General features: G+C 38.7%; 1 protein-coding gene across 6 annotated transcripts in view; it reads left to right on the top strand.

Moving 5' to 3' along the window:
* KIF27 (kinesin family member 27) overlaps positions 1–23,056 on the top strand; it is a 75,161-nt gene that overhangs the window by 15,745 nt on the left and 36,360 nt on the right. For all 6 annotated transcript variants that reach the window (XM_044920406.1, XM_044920407.1, XM_044920408.1 and 3 more), the window contains 6 exons: positions 3,913–4,056; positions 7,295–7,501; positions 12,433–12,602; positions 13,202–13,305; positions 15,210–15,365; positions 18,137–18,342. In XM_044920406.1, coding sequence (XP_044776341.1) covers positions 3,913–4,056; positions 7,295–7,501; positions 12,433–12,602; positions 13,202–13,305; positions 15,210–15,365; positions 18,137–18,342 — 987 coding nt within the window. The remainder of the gene's footprint in view (positions 1–3,912; positions 4,057–7,294; positions 7,502–12,432; positions 12,603–13,201; positions 13,306–15,209; positions 15,366–18,136; positions 18,343–23,056) is intronic.

Raw genomic sequence — 23,056 nt, 5'->3', positions numbered from 1 at the left:
CATCACCCTTCATTACACAGCAGAGCTACCATTGGAATAGCTCCCATTTTGTTACATGGAATACTAAAAGTACTCATATGTTGAGATAAATAAATAAAATAATTTTTATTGCTTCATCAAGATATTCTTTTTTCTTTTTAAAAGATTTTATTTATTTATTTGACAGAGAGAGACACAGCAAGAGAGGGAACAAGTAGGGGGAGTGGGAGAGGGAGAAGCAGGCTTCCCGCCGAGCAGGGAGCCCGATGTGGGACTCGATCCCAGGACCCTGGGATCATGACTGAGCCGAAGGCAGATGCTTAACCGACTGAGCCACCCAGGAGCCCCTTCTTTTTCTTTTTAAAGAATTTATTTACTTATTTGAGAGCACGAGAGCACAAGCAGGGGGAGAGGCAGAGGGAGAGAGAGAAGCAAGCTCCCCACTGAGCAGGGAGCCCGATGCGGGGCTCGATCCCAGGACCCTGGGATCATGAACCTGAGCTGAAGGCAGCTGCTTAACCAACTGAGCCACCCAGGCGCCCCCATCAAGATATTCTTAAGTGAAACTGGCATTTGTTTGTATTGTGAGTGCGTGGCAGTGAGGAATACGGTGACTCCTAGGACAGTCTGGTGACACTTCCTTTTTTCACGCTAGGAGCCAGCAGTTTTACCCACCCTTGTGTACCATCAGTGCAAATGTCAACATGGTAAACAGGGCAAATATTGTCTTAGTATTATTAGGAAAATAGTTTTGATCTCCTGGATACCCTGAAAGGACCTAAGGGATACGCCAAAAGGGTCTTTACTGAAACGCTATGATCACTGCTGTTCTATCTCAGAACTTCTGATATTTAAATATAAGCATTTAAAGTAATACTTCTAAAATCATGGATTTTTTTAAAAGCAGGAAGTCTGCCCTACCTTCTTCGTAGATAGAGCCAGGTCTGGCCCTTCCTCCTTGGTATAAGAAACTGGCAGAACAGGGAGTATGGTTGATGGGAAGCTTGAACTTTGGGATGCTGTAGGAGTTGGCAGTAGAAAGTGCTTTTCCTTCCTGCTCCTAAGGTGGCTGAAAGTGGAAACTCATAAAACCCCCTGGTTGAGGATGGGGGGTGGATAGTAACTTTTTCTCTCCATCTGTTGGAAACTCTGAATTAAACTTGCTCTAGATGATGGATTCTAGATTAAGACTTCCCAAAGATATTAACAGTCTTGGTGAAAAAGGGTATCATTCATGAGCAGATGGTTTTCAAGGATGCTGGCTAGACTGCAGAAATCCCAAGACTTCTCAGGACTTTGAAAGTGCTAGTGTATGTTATTAATCTCAAAGTGAGAGATAGAACGTTCAGTATTTCCAAATTAAAAAAAAAATGGATTCCTTCTTTTTGGTCTGCAGTCTTGCAGGGCTAGTAATCTTGGATACCACTAAGTAGCAAATCGAGAAATACAGCTGTCATTCCTCACCCCGTATGTCTCTTTAAAAAGTTGTTTTTTAAACTTTCTTTTCTGTTCTTTTCTGTGAGAGACAGAATAACATAATAGTTAAGAACATGTATACCAAACCCCCAAGATTCGAATCCCGACTCCTCTGCTTACTCACTCTGTGACCTTGGGCGAATACTTCACCTCTCTGTGCTTCGGTTTCCCCATCTGTAAAATAGAAACAATACTAACAAGCACCTTTAGGATTGCTGTGAAGATTATTAAAGCACTAGTTCCCATAAAGCTCTGAGAGGGATGCCTGGCCAGGAGTAAGGCTCCATAAATGTCAGGTCATTATTGTCTCCTCATTTATTTTTCACCTGCCTGGGCCGACATTACGTAGCAGCGGCAGCCAAGTGATTGGACTTAGTAGTGGTACGTAGGGCCACATGCCAGGAATTACTGTGAAGGCCACTTGATAAACTCTGTGCAGGGAGATAGCAACTCTGTGCAGGGAGAGGCGTGGATGTTCTTTTCGTTCAGCCCTGCTTCCTCGAGCCTATTACACAAGCAGGTAAGTACTTTAAAAAAAAAAACTCCTAATCAAGATGAGATGTGGGCCATCTTGCAGGTAGAATTACTGCCAGACTGTTGCTAGGGAAGTAAGGGTCAGTTCGAAGTTACCATGTTCTTTTTAGACGCCGTCGGGTAGTGCCGGAATCCTTGGTTTTTGCTATTAGTCAATTATTGGAACACTCCATCCCCTAATAAAAACCTTTTAAAGGATTCCATTGCCTTTCTATTCCAAATTTTGAGTACAAGAACAGTATGTGAACATGAGTTTACTCAACAGTTAAACACTTTTAAATAAATAATAAATAACTGTAGTTTATAAAGCATATGTAAAAATAATTGAGTATGCAGTACTGGGAGACAAACTACATTTAAAAAAAAAATATTTTATTTTAGAGACGGGGCGGGCAGCAAGGGAGGGAGAAAGAGAATCTCCAGCAGAGTCCCCGCTGAGTGCAGAGCCTGACTCGGGGCTCAGTCTCACAACCCTGAAATCATGACCTGAGCCGAAACCAAGAGCCAGATGTTCAACCGACTGAGCCACCCAGGCGCCCAAGACAATTACACTTTAAGCTCAAATGCACAATTAATTTTACCATAAGAGGATATTAGCCAATGAGAATTAGTTATATCTTATTTTATGAAAGAAGTCACATAGGTCCTATAAACATATAGAGTCATAAGGACCATCAGGGTCATCCGTCCTTTCCTTATTTGATCATTTGAGGATCCCAAGCGGAGAAAAGAAGGGCCTTGCCCTAAGTGCTACTCTGAGGCTGTGACAAAATCAAGGCAGGCCTCAATCTGTGGGTTCCCAGTGCTGGGGCCCATCTACCCCCATGCCGTTGCCTGAGAAGTCACATACATACTCTTTCTGTGAATTAAATCTTATGTAAAGTGAACACTGGTTTTTGCAAATCAGCTACTTGTTCTTTTCCTGTAGATTAGTAGAAAGAGCATGAGCTTTAGATCCAGATAGGCCCTGGGGGTAGAAGATCAGGAGTTGGGTTTATCCACTGTGTCATCTTGGGGAGAGGTTTTAATCTCTTAGTTTCTTCATGAAAAAGGAACCCTGTCTATTCAGTGAGATATTTTTTAAATGTCAAGTCACTATCTAGCATAGAATAGACTCTTGACAAATGTTAAATTTCTTTCTGTTTATTTAATTTAAAAATTGTTTTAAAGTATTATTTGCATATCCCAAGTTTATTTGAAAACAGGCATAATTCAGTAGAAATTAAGAAAACTCTTTGTTTAACCATATTTTTATTATTTATTTATTTATTTTTTTAAAAGATTTTATTTATTTATTTTTTAGAGAGCGAGCGAGAGAGAAACAGCATGAAAGGGGAGAGGGTCAGAGGGAGAAGCAGGCTCCCCGCTGAGCCAGGAGCCCGATGTGGGACTCGATCCCAGGACCCTGGGATCATGACCTGAGCCGAAGGCAGACGCTTAACCATCTGAGCCACCCAGGCACCCCTGTTTAACCATATTTTTAGACATCTTCAAAATATTTCTTCGTAGTGAAAGTGCATAAAATTAGCAAATATTTTTATTTGGAAATCCAAATGCATTCTTAACTCTGTAGGTCAGTTTGGAAAATGTGACCTCTGATTTTTAAAAACCCACATTAAAAATCTCATGGCAGTTCTAGCAAACTTGTAAAAAATCTTACTGAGTGTACTCTAGAAACTGAGTAACTTTTTTGTTTTAAAATAAAACCAGGAAAAATTTTCTATATAGTAATTAATTCTTAGGTTGTAGCCATGATAGGTCCTCGACATTAGAGAACAGAAAAAAGTTGAAAGTGAATGGGATAAGAAAAATTTCAAGAGACATCATCAAACCATCAATAAATCCCAGTTTTCGTGGTATTTTCTGGGCTCTCTTGAGTATTTTCCATGATGAATCTCTTGTGCTTTCTTTCCCTCCTCCCAGTGTGCGCTGGCTGCTGATGAAGTTGTATTTAATCAGAGAGAACTGGAGGTGAAGGAGCTAAAGAATCAAGTGCAAATGATGGTCCAGGAAAACAAAGGCCACGTGGTATCTTTGAAAGAAGCACAGAAAGTGAATAGATTGCAGGTAGAGTTTCTTAACGTATCTAGTGCTGTAGATTTAGTTGAAATAGTACTTCACTAAACAGTAGCATTTTTATTTATTTATTTATTTATTTATTTATTTATTTTTAAAGATTTTACTTATTTGACAGAGAGACACAGCCAGAGAGGGAACACAAGCAGGGGGAGTGGGAGAGGGAGAAGCAGGCTTCCTGCGGAGCAGGGAGCCCGATGCAAGGCTCCATCCCAGGACCCTGGGATCGTGACCTGAGCCAAAGGCAGACGCTTAACCATCTGAGCCACCCAGGCACCCCTCTAGAATAATTTCAAAACATAAAACATATACAAAACAGAAGGTACTGTGCAGTGATGGATCGCAAAGAGAGCAGCTGGGTAACCACCACCAGGTCAAGAAATAGTAAACTTTTGAGGCATCTAGGTGGCTCGGTCTATTGAGCGTCTGGCTTCTGATTTTGGCTGGGATTGTGATCTTGGGCTTGTGGGATCTAGTCCCGTGTAGGGCTCCGTGCTCGGCTCCGTGCTCAGTGGGGAGTTTGCTGAGATTCTCTCTCTCTCCCTCTCTGTAAAATAAATACTATATGATTTCATTCATAGGTGGAATTTAGGAAACAAAACAAATGAGCATAGGGGAAAAAAGAATGAGAGATGCAAACCAAGAAACAGACTTTTAACTATAGAAAACAAACTGATGGTTACCAGAGAGGAGGGGGCTGGGAGGATGGGTTAGACAGATGGTGGGGACTAACTTGCTGGGATGAGCACCGGGTGTTGTATGAAAGTGTTGAATCACTATATTGTATACCTGAAACTAATATTACACTGTATGTTAACTAACTGGAATTTAAATAAAAACTTAAAAAATAATTTAAAAAAAAAGAAATAGTAAACTGTCGGCCCCTCAAAAGTCCTTGGTTCGTCCGGCTCAGAGAGAATCACTTTCCTTACTTCATAGTAATGCTTTCCCTACTTTGCTTTGTGGTTTTACTATGTATCCCTGAACACTACAGTTTACATTTTGGATTTTTGTAAATGTAATCATTCAGTATATATATTCTTTAGTATCTAGTTGCTTTTATTGAATGTTTTTTTGTTCTAATTCATCCACAACGTAACTGTAGTTTGTTACGGTTTATAGCTATATAGGATTTCATTGTATGAATATATTGCAATTAATTTTTCTATTCTACTGTTGATGGACTTTTTTGGTGATGGACATTTTCTTTTTTTTTTTTTTTTAAAGATTTATTTACTTGAGAGTGAGAGAGAGAGAGCACACGCATGAGTTGGGGGAGAGGCCAAGGAGAGGGAGTGAGAATCTTAGGCCGACTCTGCACTGAGTGCAGAGCCTAAGGTGCGGCTGGATCTCACGACCCTGAGATCATGACCTGAGCTGTAATCAAGAGTTGGACGCTTAACCGACTAAACTACCCAGGCTCCCCTTCACATCTATATTTTTACTTATTCTTGGGGTCTTTTTGTTATACCAGTAATTTGGAGGGATGTTACAATCTCCTGCTATGATTTTGGATTTGTCTTCCTTATTCTCCATGAAGTAGTGACAATTTTTGCATTATACATATTGAAGCTGTATTATTAAGTACATAGAAATGCATGATTGTTACAGCATCCTGGTGAATTCACCTTTTTAATATTTCTTCTAATGGTTTTTGCCTTAAAGTCTATTTGGGTATTCACATAGCCCTACCAGCTTTCTTTTGGTTAATATTACATGGTGTCTCTTTCTCCAATTTTTGTGTGTCTATTTTAGTTGTGTTTCTTGGTAAGCAGCAAGTTAGATAATTTTATAATCCTCTCTGATGAATTATAATCTTTTAATTGGATTACTTAGTTTATTTAGGAATGTAATATAATTACTCTTATATTTTGGTTATAATCCCACCGTTGTCCTTTTACTTATCCTGCTCTATGTTCTTTTTCTCTCTTTTCTTATCTTCTTTAGGATTAATTGTGTATTTTTAATTTTTCAATTTTTACTTCATTAGCTTAGGTATTATACTTTTTATGGTTTTGGTGGTTATCCTGGAGAGTATACCATACACTCTTGATTTAATAAAGTCTAATATTATTGGTATTTTTACCCTTTCCCAGACAGTATAAAGACTCCAATATATGCCATTGGCATATATTTTAATTATCTGGATACATGAATTTTTAATAAGGTTGCCTTTTTATTTTTATTTTTTTTGTTTTTTTGTTTTTAAAGATTTTATTTATTTGAGAGAGAGAGAGAATGAGAGAGAGAGCATGAGAGGGGGGAGGGTTAGAGGGAGAAGCAGACGCCCCGCTGAGCAGGGAGCCCGATGCGGGACCCGATCCTGGGACTCCAGGATCACGACCTGAGCCGAAGGCAGTCGCTTAACCAACTGAGCCACCCAGGCGCCCAAGGTTGCCTTTTTATAGCTTAGCATTAGCATGATGAAACTTTAGGGTTTTTTTTTTTTTCCTATTTAAACATTGTAGTACATGTGAAGTATTAAGATGAATGACAATTTCTTGTTTACATATTTTGTGCTGATAAAACAAAGATTGATGTTAGAGCTTGCTGGATTGGATATACTTGAAAAACTTTCTTTAGAGGATACATAGAAAGCTAAGCCACAGGCATGCGCACACACACACACACACATACACACTCACACACACACACACACACACACACACACACCCACTGACTCCTGATACACAATTTGTTCAGCTTTTGATTTCCAAGTTCCTCTTTCTCCCAGGACTATCAGTTACCTATCTTTTATCTCTTTGTGCTTTGGCTTTCTTTGCACTGAGGAAAGGCTCTCACTTCACTGTACCTGTGACCAGCTCATCTCCTTTGGTGCCACCTCTGCCATTTGCAATTCATTCTCCACTTTGCAACTTTCTTCTCTCTTGTTACTGCTTGGATTTCCCTCAGAAAGGCCAACCATTTATAAAGATCAACGAATCAGAGTGCTTCAGGATGGCAAACCAACCAATCACAGTGTGCGGGACATTTTCTTTGAATATTTAACTCTTCAGGCTCTGTTTATTGTTGCTTCCTTTTCAAAAGTTTTTACCCTTCAGAGTGATCCTAGATGCTGGTGAACATTAGAAGACTAATCTGTGGAGAAACGAGGTTTTACCGTACTGTTAAGGTAGTTGTGGTTTGGGGCAATGTACAATTTATCTTTAACCATTACACACATATGGAGGTTCTCTATTTTAAAAATGTTCATCTCTCTTCTACAAAGAATGAAAAAATAATAGAACAACAACTTCTTGTGGATCAACTGAGCGAGGAACTATCAAAACTTAACCTGTCAATGACCTCTTCAGCTATGGAACCTTGTGGAGATGGGCCAGATGCCAGGACAGCCACAAAGAGGCCGTGTACTGTACCATTTGATACTCGTCTGGGGCATTATATTTATATCCCAGCCAGACCCGGTTCCAGGAAGGTAATGTCGAAACACTGATCTCTTTCTGATTTTGGGATTTAAAAAATATTCTGTATAATATCACAGTGTATTTGTATGGTCTCAACAGGGTTTTTTTCTGTTTGATTTCATGGACTTTTATGCATATTCTTTCTTTTTCCATCATGCTTCTTTTAAATAATAAATTAATAAATAGGAGAATGTATAGTTATATTTGGAAGGAATAGTTGAAGATGATGTCTGTATTCACCGAGGAGAAAAAGCTATCCTTTGCCATCATATTTTCAAACGTGCTTTAGTCTGATATCTTGCATGAATTTTTTCTTTCTTTAACCACAACAAGGTTGAGAGGAGATTGGAGGGTATTTATTTTGATTTATTTGGCCTGTTTTATTATTTTCAAAATGATATTTATCTACTACTCGATATGCCAAGCTGACATAATCAAGACTATGAAGATCAATACAAAGTTTCATTTTAATTTTTGTTGATAAATATGTGTGTGGGTGGTAAATACATGCACACAGATTTTTCTTGAAAAACAAGGAATCTCAGGACGCCTGGGTGGCTGGGTTGGTTAAGTGTCTGCCTTCAGCTCAGGTCATGATCCTGGGGTCCTGGGATCGAGTCCCACATTGGGCTCCCTGCTCAGTGGGGAGTCTGCTTCTCCCTCTGCCACTCCCCCTGTTTGTGCTCTCTCTCTCTGACAAATAAATAAATAAATAAATAAATAAAATCTTTAAAAAAGAAAAAGAAAAACAAGGTATCTCTATTGGAATGGAAATCTCTAATGGAAAAGACTCAGTAGCAGATTCATGAATTTTGGTTTCGATTTATTAATTTTATGAAGGGAAATGAGTTGTTTGAGGTCTCTATGATGGTTACAGTTAAAAGGATGAGCAATAGGAGAGGGGTCCGAGGCTGCGCCGTGTGGCAGGCTTGGGTGTGAACACCAGCTCTGTGCATAGGCCTATACGTATGCCTAAACCCGTGTGGGCTCCAGGGTCCCTATCTGTCAGACTGGGGGAGACATTGTCGGGGGTGTGGAGGATTTACGTGAGATAAGGAATCTGAAACTGCCTGGCACACCGCGTCTCCGGCACATGCGCGTGGGGTGCCTCTACTGTGTCCCAGGCTCGGTGCCTCAGAGCGAGTAACACAGATGCTCCCTTACCCGTGTGGCTTTCAATCCTAAGTGGTTGGGTTTTAACATTTAAATCACTGTTATTATCAATCTCAGCTTTACTTTGTAGAGTTATTGACATGTTCCTTATGGTTGAATACATGGTAAATTTTCATGGAACATGACAAAAGGGTTCAAATTTGATAACTCTTAATTCAACTTTATGATTATATATCTTCTATATTTAATTTATTTACTGTTCGCTCATAATGTGAAAGAATTTTCTGTTTCTTCTATTCTTTCATTTTTTAAAAATAACATCTGGGTTTTTTTTTCCCCACTGATTACAAAAGTCATACATATTTATACTTTCAGTATAAAGTCTCTCTTTTTCTTTTTTACTAGACATTCACACACACACGTACACTCTTTGAGGAGATAGAGCTCTGTGGGCTCTTGAAAAAGGTTAGGCCCTTAGGAGTTCTTACCTCTAGCTGTTTGATTAGGCTTGAAACAGACATGACTGGAATAACGACTTTTGTGGTTATTGTTTCAAATAAGCAAATCCTTTGTTTTGTTTTGTTTTTAAAATGTTCCTTCTACCCCAAAAGAGCCCTGCTAGCCAGTAAAAGGAGAGGAAACGAAGAAGATGTAAAAGTCATAGAATCAGCAGTTTTGAGGGTTCTCTTGTTCCTACCATGTGTCCAGGAATCCAGACTACCTCTCTTGTTTGGACTGGTTTCTGCAGCAGACGTGAGAAGGCAGGCTTGCATGGGAAGACACGTTGTATGGCCAGCCTTGTCCTGCTCACTGTTCATTGTTCTAAGAGTGAGGCGAGGGTTTCGTACTGAATACCGTACCTAACCAAATTACACCAAAGAGGACATCTGAAATGCCATTTCATTTTCTCCCTGGAGTTTTGCCTCCTTGGCAGAGGTCTAGCTGATATTTTCTAGCTCTGCTAATTTCTTTTAGAGTTCATTAGCTCTAATATTTTCTTGAAGTGCAAATAGTCTGCATTTCTTATGAGGAAATATTTCTGTTCTTTTCTTCATTGGAAATATTTCTTTTTTTTTTAGGAAATATTTCTTATATGCTTGTTTATACATATTGGAGGGAAAGAGCAAAAAGCTCTTATTTAATTTTAAAAGTATTATTTGTTATATTTATGCATGTACTTTCATTACCGGCTTTTCTCAATATATCATGAACATTTGACAGTCACTAAATATTTTATAACATCATGATTTTTAATAGCTGAATAATATTTATCCTGGGGGCATACAACTGTGTACTTTTTCCTGTTGTTACACATTTGTTTTCAACTATCTCTTAACCTGAAAAGTTAAACACCAAAATGGAATTATAGGACATATCTACTTATGCAGAATTTCTAAAGAAATTGCCCCTCACAACTAAATAGTATACAGGTAAATAAAAGAAAAAGTTTCCACATTATTTATCAAATTAATAGGAAAAAAGAGAAAAAAACCCCTCTGTCTCAGTAGATATCAAAAACTCATCTTATGAAATGTAAAACTGAATCTTGATTTAAATTTATATAAAAAGGTATGACAGGTTTCTACTTTCTTAACATGGTAAATATGATATACTTGAAGCCAAGAGCCAGTATTATACATACTAAGGGCACTTTGGAAAGAAAAAAATTACAGAGGTGGTCCCAGTCAATGCTTAGGTATAATATAATATCAAAATGCTGATGAAAATCTGCCATGTTTCATTGATTGTAAGACTCACATTTTTTGTCACATTTTATCATCTTTGATGGCAGGGTATGTTTTATAATTAATGGCATGTCACGGTTTGACAGCTTTTTTTCTTGATGGAATAAAAATAATGGTGTGTCTTACAGTTGATAGCATTTCAGATTTGATGAAATTTGATATAAAAACAGAAATAAAAGCAATAGGTAACTAATACACTTTTTTTAAAAGATTTTATTTATTTATTTGTCAGAGAAAGAGAGAGAAAGAGAGCACAAGTGGGGGGAGCAGCAAGCAGAGGGAAAAGCAGGGAGCCTGACCTGGGGATCGATCCCAGGACCCTGGGATCACGACCTGAGCTGAAGGCAGACGCTTAACCGACTGAGCCACCCAGGCATCCCTAATACCACTTTCAGTACTTCACATAATTGTATGCTAAGAAAACCAACCAAAGTATTTTTTTTTTTTTAAAGATTTTATTTATGTATTTGACAGAGAGACACAGCGAGAGAGGAAACACAAGCCAGGGGAGTGGGAAAGGGAGAAGCAGGCCTCCTGCTGAGCAGGGAGCCCGACGCGGGATCGATCCCAGGACCCTGGGATCATGACCTGAGCCGAAGGCAGACACTTAATGACTGAGCCACCCAGGCACCCCTAGATAAATACTTTTTTTTTTTTAAAGATTTTATTTATGTATTTGAGAGAGAGAATGAGATAGAGAGAGAGCATGAGAGGGGGGAGGGTCAGAGGGAGAAGCAGACTCCCTGCTGAGCAGGGAGCCCGATGCAGGACTCGATTCCGGGACTCCAGGATCATGACCTGAGCCGAAGGCAGTCGCTTAACCAACTGAGCCACCCAGGCGCCCTAGATAAGTACTTCTTGAGTTGGTTCTTCTGTAAGTAATTCCCCTCCTCACTCCCTCATACCCCAGGATAGGGAGTCCGCCTAGAAAACTTTACTCTGCCTCCATCGTGGTACCGATATGACAGATGGTCTTACTAGGTGGCCAACTGTGGAGCCATGAAAATCAGGTATCAAGGAATCTTTAGTATCAGGCAGGCTTTTCTGGGAGGGATTATGTGAGAGACCTACATCACTTGAATCTTGTCACCCCATGTGTTATACATATTCCACTATATGTTAAAATTTTAATAGCTTGTAATGATTTCTAGTAATAAATTGAATGCTTCCTCTAATATTTTATTTACCTTTTTTGAGAAAAAACTCTGGTTACAAAGAGGTGGTGAAAAAGGAAATATTTGGTAACTAAAACTAGAATAAATGTATAAAGGCAGTTTCTAATTTTTGTTGTTGTTTTCCAAGGTCACTTTTTAAGAAGATTTATTTTTTATTATTTTAGAGAGAGAGCACATGAGCAAGCATGGGTTAGGGGCAGAGGAAGAGGGAGAGAAAGAATCTCCAGCAGACTCCCCGCTGAGTGCAGAGGGGCTCGGTCCCACGACTCTGAGATCATGACCTGAGCCAAAATCAAGAGTCGGATGCTTAACTGACTGCACCACCCACACGCCCCCCCCAAGGTCATTTTTTGAGAGCTTAAGGTGCATTGCCAATAGAAGCACATTATAATGTAGAAAGTTCCCAGGCTAGCCCATGAAAATCTATTTATCCATGATACATATTAACTATGTCACTTAGAGCATTAAGTCAGCTATCCCTAACCACCATCGGGAAAGTGTGAGTAAATCCATTTGGATTTCCTGCAGGGTAGTACACAACGTGTCATTGCCTCTTGTCACACCGTGTGCAGGTTTCACATTGGCTGGGGCATGCCTGTGCTATGTTTAAGAGCTGTGATCTTCTCACTCCTGCCTCTCTTTGGTTTCATTTTTGAATACTATTTTCCATGAAGGCATAATTGAAGATAGAGAACTTTCTAGAAGGAGTAAGAGCTGTGTAGATTCTAAAAGATGTATGTGTCTATGGGGCACAACGGCATTGTGAAATTTATTTTGACTTTTGCATATTTTCAGTAATTCGCTGTTTTAAGTGTAACTATCTAAATGTCTCTTTAAAGACATTTTGAGTAATAGGATAAAAATAAACGTTAAAAAAATCACTTTTTTTGTTGGGTGGTCACTTGTAAGGTCTACACAAGTCCTTCTGTGTACTCTCTGGATCGAGTAGTTGCTGGATTTCGAACACGAAGTCAGATGCTGCTGGGTCACATAGAAGAACAAGATGAAGTCCTCCACTGCCAATTTTCTGACAACAGTGATGACGAAGAATCTGAAGGCCAAGAGAAATCTGAAATTAGGTATGTTAAATATTGACTGATTTAATAAACATGTGATGCAATAAACATATATAGACGTAGGTCTTTTTTTCATTAACATGTATCCTTATCATTTAATATAAGAGTAAGTAGTTTTTGCTAAATGCACTGTCTGCTAATGTGTTATGAAAAAAAAATCGAACAAAGTTATCAGTCTTAAAATTGAAAAATAATATTGCATTTAGGGCTTTCATAGTTGTTGGATTTTAATTTTCAGAGAGAATGTTTTTGGATTTCTTGATTTTGCTGCCACAGTGAGCAACAAACATAAATTTTCCACTGAGTTCATCTTGGGGGAGATACCCTTTTATTTTGAGGAATATTAGTAAAATTCTGTTTATATAATTAATAATTTGGGGTTTTTTTAATTGAATTTAATTTTATTATGTTATGTTAGTCACCATACAATACATCATTAGTTTTTGATATAGTGATCCATGGATTCATTGTTTTCGTATAACACCCAGTGCTCCATGCAGTAATTTTTTTAAAATTACTGTCCGTTTTGGGGAACTAATTTGAGGGCAGAGGAGAAAATGCTAACAGACAAGTTACCTTTGATCCTGATGTTTTTTTTTTAGATGTAGAAGTCGCTCATGGATTCAAAAGCCAGGCTCTGTTTGTTCTCTTGTTGAATTGAATGATACTCAGGATCAAACACAAAAGTCAAGTTTGGGGAATGAAGGTACACAGATTTTCTCAAGTAATTTAGATTTAATGTTTATGACACTTCTCTTTTTCTTTAGTCAATAATTTAAGAAGCATCTAGGAATTCTCGAAGATGGGAACTTGGTAGGAGTGCTTTCCTGGTTGGTAGAACTTCCTTTATGTTCTCTGTTCTACCTCTAATTTTTCACTCTCACTTTTTTTTTTTTTTTTTTTAGATTTTATTTATTTATTTGTCAGAGAGTGAGAAAGCAAAAGCAGGGGGAGTGGCTGGCAGAGGGAGAAGGAGAAGCAGACTCCTGCTGAACAGGGAGCCTGATGCGGGGCTTGATCCCAGGACCCTGGGATCATGACCTGAGCCGAAGGCAGACGCTTAACCGACTGAGCCACCCAGGTGTCCTTCACTCTCTACTCCTTAATAAAAAAATTTTCCCAACAATCAGTCCTGGCTAGAGTTATAGGCTAAATGTCTCAGAGTGGGGATCTTGTAGCCAGACTTGAGTTGATATTTGCATTGTACTCTTGACTACTTTAAAATACATTTTAATTAATTTACTAGGGACGCCTGGGTGGCTCAGTCAGTTAAGCATCTGACTTCAGCTCAGGTCATGATCCCAGGGTCCTGGGATCGATCCCGCGTTGGGCTCCCTGCTCAGCAGGGAGTCTGCTTCTCCCTCACCTCTGCCCCTCCTCCCTGTTTGTGTGCTCTTGCTCTCTCTCAAATAAATAAATAAAATCTTTTTTTAAAAAAAGTAATTTACGAGGTGTCTACTGCTTCAAGGGCGCACCTGCCTACCAGTAGTGATGCATGCCACATTAGAGCCAAATTAGTCTGCTGAGTGCTCATAATGTTCTAGCGTACAACGGATGAGAATTTTTATCATCAAAAAACAGCATCAAAATGTTTGTGTTGCCAAAACTATGGTGATTTTTAACTCATTTCTCTTGGCCTATGAGTGGTCAAAACATAAAAAGAAAGAGCATAGGGAATATCAATCACATGATAGATAAGTCCTACACTATGAAAATAGAGAGTATCTTATCTTTTAGAGAGCCTATGCATGTAATATTAACAAAAATTGACTATACCACAAATAAAACACATTTTAAAATGTATAAATAGTGCCTACTCAAGTAGCCATCCTTGAACTGTTTGGTACTGGTCTACAACCAGGTAAGAAACTTATGCCAGGGACGCCTGGGTGGCTCAGTCGGTTAAGCGGCTGCCTTCGGCTCGGGTCGTGATCCCAGGATCCTGGGATCGAGTCCCGCATCAGGCTCCTTGCTCAGCGGGGAGCCTGCTTCTCCCTCTGCCTGCAGCTCCCCCTACTTATACTCTCGCTCACTCTTTCTTGCCCACACTCTCTCTCTTTAACAAATAAATAAATAAAATTTTTAAAAAAAAAAAAAGAAACTTATGCCAGAATGTAACTCTGTACGCTAACCTCTTCACTGAGGAAGTCTTGCTGTGAAAAAAACCCAAAAAGTTAGCTGAATTAAAACAGTGACATAGTTGACTTACATTCCAATAGCCAGCAGTGCTGGACTACACTTTGAGTAGTCTGCTATAGACCACATTCTCGGATTACAATAAACGTAGAAGTTAATGGGAAAAAATTTCAACCCTCTACCCACCCTGGAGATTTTATACCTTTTTAAAAAATAACTCAAGTTAAACACTCAAATCACATATCTAAGGGCAGTGAAATACTATGTATCAGAACCTACAGGATATGACTAAAGCTCACCATAAGCTAGAAAATTAAAGTCCCAATTGCCATGTATTTTTTCCTTTCTGTTTGTCTCTTCCTCTGCTACCTCTAGACTGTTTCTCTGTCTGCTTCTCTTATTTAACTTCACTGCTGTTGAATACTTTATAAGCAGGTAGTTTCATTTCTCAGTTTTGCTTCTTTTTCTTTAAAGATTTAAAGATTGAATGTCTCCAGGAGAGTCAAGATATGAATTTGCAAAAATTAAGGAATTCAGAACTCATACTTACTGAAGCTAAACAAAAGATGAGAGAACTTACAATTAACATCAAGATGAAGGAAGATCTAATTAAAGAATTAATAAAAACAGGTAATACTGTCCTGTGAACCAGCTTATATGAGAAAGAAAAGCTTCTAAAATGGCTTCTGATGTTGTAACATTTATTTTAGCTTTTGACACTGAGCTCTGTCCACTGTAGTTTGGAAATTGGTATAACAAGGTGTGTTTCACAGCCAATAGGTGGAGGTTAGTTATCAGAAGAACTTTGTTACATTGGGATTTCATCTATGAATGGTTCTGCCACTGTGAACCCTGTGTTGTGCTGAAAGTCTAGGGGCACTTTTATGCCACTTTTTAAGAAACATTACACTAGCTATCTGGGAATAGGTCAGATATTTTTCTAACTCATTTTAATATTATTAGTTCTCATTCTTTTGGATAGTTTGTTTTCAGCATTAATAAACTTTATATCTCAAATGTAGATCCTTTTTATTTCTCTAAAGATGTAAGGATTTATCCTTGAGAGCTACTCTCTTAGTGAGCCGAGCTTTTAGCTCTTCCCCTTAGTTTCAAATTCTGCCTGGTTGGGCGTATACACCACATCCTCTCCTCACCCTTAGCTACATTATTAGGCTTGTCTTGAGAAGCATGTCTCAGGCTTTTGGGGGTTTTGCCCCTTACAGACTCAAAGTGTGAACTTTGACTACTTTGAAATTCAGTAAGGAATTGAAGGGATAATAGACCATAGCATTTCTTATTCTCACCTCCAGTGAAACATGGGTCACATTTAAGGGAACTGAAGGAAATACTACCTTCTTTTTCTTTAAGCCCAAGGCTATAATCACGCTCAGATTACATGAATGATGGTGGCTCCCAGCTCCTCTGCCAGCGAGGGGTGCTCTGCCTTCCCGCTTCCTTCCTCTTTCTGGCAAGCTTGCTTTCTGGCTGGCTGTCCTCTTTTCTCACCCTCCTCTCCCTAACTGCTGTCCCAAAGCATTTCCCTTCCTCAGTCCTAGTGATGAATGTGCTGTGTATCATTCCAGCTCCGGGTGTCCCAGATGTTTAATTGAGCTTGACCATGCTACTCCTTCATAGGCAGGATCGATGCCAGTAAATCCCTCTCAGGAGTGTCTAGGAACTGATTTAGGGGCTTAAATAGCTTCTCCATCAGGGATACTGCCTGTGGAAGTTAAGAGTATGTGCCCCTCTGGAACAAATGATTTTCTTTTCGATCAGTGGAGGCTACCATGGGATCTCTCACTAAATCAGCACACTTTTGTAGCCCGGTATACTCATCCTGGTTGCCTTAAAGTAGAGGATACTTGAACTTACACAGAGAAGGTCCTCTTCTTACTCGTTAGAACCAAGGGCAGTTTGGAGCTTTCCTTAGAGATGGTGACTCGCAAAAGGGTCAGTGTGTGCTTGCTTTTCAAAGCCTTCTCACCGAAGTCTTCCCCCAAGTAGCAGTTATTTCAGCCAACAATAAGTGACAACCACACTGTATTTCATCATTTCTAATCACATTCTTTCACATTTTCATATCTCTGCAATCAGGATGCACCTTACCCTCCGTGGCATCCGGGCATTTTATCATGTAACTGGTGTAAATGGGACTCTCCCTTTTTTCTTAGTGACTCACATAGTACTGATGTGTTGAACAATATATGGGGTCTTAAATTCATTCAAATATAGTAGCCATGTGTATTTTAAAGTTACTCAGATAATCAGAGAGTTTTAGAGCCAGAAGACAACTCAAAGTGCATTTTTCAGTCATTGCTTTTTATTAAAAAATGGAGATATTCAGTTATAACAGTAGAACGCACTTCCCCTGATGATAATTCATCCCACGAGCTTTGGACTCTTACTTTTCCATTGCCACGAGTTTGCTAGTCTAGTTCAGGGATAAGTTGGCTGCTCAGAACAAATCAAAACCAAGTTTTTAGGGGCAGTAACTTAGCTTAGGATGAAAAGAGAGACAGAAATATCTGTATTCTGTTTTTCTCTATGTCCCAAATATAAGAAAATGATTGAAAAAATTCATCTTTGACAAGTTCAGCCGAATGGAAAAAGAGGGGGCCAGCTCTAGAATGAAAGATTCAGGAGAGACAACAATCAGATGTATTGTGGGCCTTGTTTGGATGGTGATTACAATAAACCAATTGTAAAAGACATTTTGAGACAACTGGGGAAGTCTGAATAGGGTCAGTAGGGATTAATATTGTGAGGTGTGAAAGAATTTTTGGCTATGTCCATATTTGGTATAGATGTTTATTGAAGTATGTGTAGGTGCAAAGACATGACATCTGAGATTGTTTTTACAATTCTTCAGCAAATTAAAACAGAAGAAAGGCATAGATGAAGCAACTATGGCAAAATCTTGTTAACTCTCGAATCTCAGTGATGGGGCTTCATCATATTATTTTTTTACTTTAGATATGCTGGGAATTTTTCATAGTAGAGAAAACACGATTACAGATAGCAGGAAGCCAACGTGTAGTAAGCAAAAAGCCAAAGAGTCACCCCAAATATTTTTCTTACCTGGAGTTTGATGCCAGCAGAGCTAACCCCCAAATTCAGAAAGTCGGAAATGTCACACTAACACACAAAGATGAGCCTCTCAGGGGCTGGGCTGGCACCAGGTGCCAACAGTCAGTAAGCAGCTGATCAGTAAGAGGCCAGGTGTCGAGTTGTATTTGATGGGGTTGGGTGAGGACAGCGGGGCTCATACTGCTGGGTCTTAAATAGATACATACCCAGCTGGATTTTGAAGAATAGAGCATTTTTAGGGTTTTGATGTTTTACTTAGTTTATTTTTTTAAACATAATTTATAATTGTTATTACTCTTATTACTGTGGTGAAGGTAACGATGCCAAGTCTGTAAGCAAACAGTATTCTCTGAAAGTAACAAAACTTGAGCACGAAGCAGAACGCGCGAAGGTGGAATTAACTGAAACAGAGAAGCAGCTACAAGAGCTAGAAATCAAAGATCTTTCTGATGTTGCTTTGAAGGTAAAATTACAGAAGGAGTTCCGTAAAAAGATGGATGCCGCAAAGTTAAGAGTCCAGGTAATTTTCTCAAAATGTAATTGTGAGCAAACTTACTTTTACTGCTTTCGTAGCTGGCTAGGAAAGAGGTAGGATTGGGTTTTCACCAGCAAGAGAAACTGGATGGCATCTTTTCTTTCCTGGTGTGCTGGCGAGTTTGCCTCCTTTCAATCTGGGTCCTATAATCTTCATTCGAAAAGTATATTATTTTAAACTTTTTACCAGAAACCATGGTGAGAAATAAAGATAACCACAGAAATTGTGTTCTTTTCTGAAGGACAAAAGATTGATGATTAAATAATACATAGAAAACATCTGGTAGGCATACGGCACCTTGTAGACACACTCAACAAATGCTAATTATTTCAGACCATTTTCTGGAACCATCACTGATTGCCTTAAGAAAGGTTAATAATTGACTACTAACATCTCATTCTTGATTTCCTAATGCTGGATTTAGCTATGGCCTCAGAAATAGCTACCATTAAAAATGCCATTCTATGAGAAACACCCCATTACCGAGAGATTTTGTGTATAATGAAGCCATTTTCAGATGCTTTTGGGATGATCGGAGTGCTCTGTTAGTCCGATTCTAATGAATTTGCTAGAATGCTATCTCCATTTTTTTCTTTTTTTTAAACAAACTTTTTTTTTTTTGAAGATTTTATTTATTTATTTGACAGAGAGAGACAGCGAGAGAGGGAACACAAACAGGGGGAGTGGGAGAGGGAGAAGCAGCCTTCCTGTTAGCAGGGAGCCCGATGTGGGGCTCCATCCCAGGACCCTGGGATCATGACCTGAGCCGAAGGCAGACGCTTAACGACTGAGCCACTCGGGTGCCCCTCCATTTTTTTCATTCATCATCTATTACTTTCCTATTGTTTCCACTGTAGGGAGAGTGGAATTGTAGTTCACCTGTTCAGAGCATGATTTATTTATTTTTGGAACTGTGCCACAATTATTTTCTCTCAACAAGGTCAGTGTCCACTGCACATGAGCAGACCAAACACCAAATCCCACCTCAAACATCTGGCCGTCCCCGCTAAAATTTTTACCTAAATAGCCTGTCAACACAGAGATAACATAGTATGACTTAACATATGAACTGCTTAGAGGAGAACATGGTAGTGGTATGTGTCACCCATTTTACTTTCCTTCATAGTACTTATTTCAGGAATACATGTTTCCGTTTAGCACTTCACCTCAGAGAGTCTTGGGATCAGTTCTTTTTCACTTCTCGACCCTTAAAATTGGGCCTGCAATGTCTGACAAAGTACTCATGTTAACACAACATTAGTAGAACAAAACAATTAAGATTTTTCCTTTGTGTTTATTATGAAATTTTACTTATAATTTCATAGTTTTATATCCCAACCTTCAGTTCTGATTGTAATTTTTATACTCAGTATTAATAACCAAAATGATTGTTTTCCTAAGGAGGTTGTTTATCATCTACAACTATGGTTTAAGCCTTGTTTGTGGATTTAGTAAATATTTTTTTCCAAGTTTTTATTTAAATTCAAGTTAGTTAACATATAGAGTTTTATTGCTTTCAGGAGTAGAATTTAGTGATTCATCACTTACACACAGCACCCAGTGCTCACATAACAAGTGCCCTCCTTAATACCCAACACCCATTTAGCCCTTCCCCTCCACCCCGCTCCTCTCCATCAACCTTTAGTTTGTTCTCTACATTAAGAGTCTCTTATGGTTTGCCTCTCTCTCTTTTTAATCTTATTTTATTTTTCCTTCCCTTCCCCTATGTTCATCTGTTTTGTTTCTTAAATTCTACATATGAGTGAAATCATATGGTATTTGTCTTTCTCTGACTGATTTATTTTGCTTAGCATAATACCCTCTAGTTCCATCCACATTGTTGCAAATGGCAAGATTTCATTCTTTCTGATGGCTGAGTAATATTTTATATATAATATATATATATCTCACATCTTCTTTATCCATTCATCAGTTGATGGACGCTTAACACTCTTTCCATAGTTTGGCTATTGTTGATAATGCTGCTGTAAACATCGGGGTGCATGTACCCCTTCGAATCTGTATTTTTGTAGCCTTTAGGTAAATACCTAGTAGTGCAATTGCTGGGTTGTAGAGTAGCTCCATTTTTAACTTTTTGAGGAACCTCCATACTATTTTCCAGAGTGGCTGCACCAGCTTACATTCCCACCAACAGTGTAAGAGGGTTCCCCTTTCTCCACAACCTCTCCAACATTTGTTGTTTCTTTCCCTGTCCATTTTTGCCATTCTAACTGGTGTAAGGTGGTATCTCAGTGTGGTTTTGATTTGAATTTCCCTGATGATGAGTGATGATGAGCATCTTTTCATGTGCCTATTAGCCACCTGGATGTCTTTCATGGAAAAATGGCTGTTCTTGTCTTCTACCCATTTCTTAACTGGATTATTTGTTTTTTGGGGTGTTGAGTTTGATAAGTTCTTTATAGATTTTAGATACTAACCCTTTTTTTTGATACTAACCCTTTATCAGATATGTCATTTGCAAATATCTTCTCCCATCCTTTGCTGTGCAGAAGTTTTTTATTTTGGTGAAGTCCCAATAGTTCATTTTTGCTTTTGTTTCTCTTGCCTCTGGTGATGTGTCTAGTAAGAAGTTGCTGTGGCTGAGATCAAAGAGGTTACTGTTAGTGTTCTCCTCCAGGATTATGATGGTTTCCTGTCTCACATTTAGGTCTTTCATCCGTTTTGAATTTATTTTTTTAATTGGTTTTTTTTTAAGATTTTATTTATTTGAGAGAGAGAGAATGAGAGAGAGAGAACATGAGAAGGGGGAGGGTCAGAGGGAGAAGCAGACTCCCCGCTGAGCAGGAAGCCTGATGTTTGACTCGATCCCAGGACTCCAGGATCGTGACCTGAGCCAAAGGCAGTTGCTTAACCAACTAAGCCACCCAGGCTCCTGTTTTTTGAATTTATTTTTGTGTATGGTGTAAGAAAGTGGTCCAGTTTCATTCTTCTGCATGTTGTTGTCCAGTTTTCCCAACACCGTTTGTTGAAGAGACTGTCTTTTTGCCATTGGATATTCTTTCCTGCTTTGTCAAAGATTAATTGACCATATAGTTATGGGTCCATCTCTGGGTTCTTTATTCTGTTCCATTGATCTATGTGTCTGTTTTTGTGCCAGTACCATACTGTCTTGATGATGGCAGCTTTGTAAAAGAGCTTGAAGAATCATGATACCTGTCGCTTTGCTTTTCTTTTTCAACATTACTTTGGCTATTTGGGGTCTTTTCTGGTTCCATACAAATTTTAGGACTGTTTGTTCTAGCTCTGTGAAAAATGCTGGTGGTATTTTGATAGGGACTGCATTGAGTGTGTAGATTGCTTTGGGTGGTATAGACATTTTAACAATATTTGCTCTTCCAATCCATGAGCATGGAATGTTTTTCCATTTCTTTGTGTCTTCTTCAATTTCTTTCATAAGTGTTGTATAGTTTTCAGAGTACAGATCTTTTACCTCTTTGGTTAGGTTTATTCCTAGGTATCTAATGTTTTTGGTGAAATTATAAATTGGATCTATTCCTTGATTTCTCTTTCTTCTTCTTCATTATTGGTGTATAGAAATGCAACAGATTTCTGTACATTGATTTTATATCCTGCAGCTTTGATGAATTCATGTTTCAGTTCTAGAAATTTTTTGGTGGAATCTTTCGAGTTTTCTACATAGAGTATCATGTCATCTGTGAAGAGTGAAGGTTTGACTTCTTCCTCACCAATTTGGATGCCTTTTATTTCTTTTTGTTTTCTGATAGCTGAGGCTAGGACTTCCAGTACTATGTTGAACGACAGTGGTGAGAGTAGACATCTCTCTCGTGTTCCTGACCTCAGGAGAAAAGCTCTCAGCTTTTCCCCATTGAGGATGATATTAGCTGTGGGACTTTCGTGTATGGCCTTTATGATGTTGAGGTATGTTCTTTCTATGCCTACTTTCTTGAGGGTTTTTATCAGGAAAGGATGCTGTATTTTGTCACATGCTTTTTCTGCATCTATTAAGAAGATTCTATGGTTCTTATCCTTTCTTTTATTAATGTGGTGTATCACATTGATTGACTGATTTGCAGATAATGAACCACCCCTGCAGCCCAGGAATAAATACCACTTGATCATGATGAATAATTCTTTTAATGTACTGTTGGATTCAATTTGCTAGTATCTTGTTGAGAATTTTTGCATCCATGTTCATCAGGGATATTGCTCTGTAATTCTTTTTAGTGGGATCTCTGTCTGGTTTTGGGATCAAGGCAATGCTGGCCTCATAGAATGAGTTTGGAAATTTTCCTTCCATGTCTATTTTTTGGAATAGTTTTAGAAGAATAGGTATTATTTCTTCTTTAAATGTTTGGTAGAATTCCCCTGGGAAGCCATCCAGCCCTGGACTCTTGTTTGTTGGGAGATTTTTGATTCCTGATTCAAATTCCTTGCTGGTTATGGGTCTGTTCAAGTTTTCTATTTCTTCCTGTTTCAGTTTTGGTAGTTTATACGTTTCTAGGAATTTATTTCTTTCATATTGCCCAATTTGTTGACATATAAGTCTTCATAATATTCTCTTTTAATTGTTTATATTTCTGTGGTGTTGGTTGTGATCTCTCCTTCTTTCATTTGTGATTTTATTTATTTGGGTCCTTTCTCTTTTCTTCTTGGTAAGTCTGGCTAGGGGTTTATCAACTTTGTTAATTCTTTCAAAGAACCAGCTCCTAGTTTCGCT

This window comes from Neomonachus schauinslandi, chromosome 13 (genome assembly GCF_002201575.2).
Source record: "Neomonachus schauinslandi chromosome 13, ASM220157v2, whole genome shotgun sequence".
Classification (NCBI taxonomy): Eukaryota; Metazoa; Chordata; class Mammalia; order Carnivora; family Phocidae; genus Neomonachus; species Neomonachus schauinslandi.
This window is presented reverse-complemented; position numbering and strand designations above follow the sequence as displayed.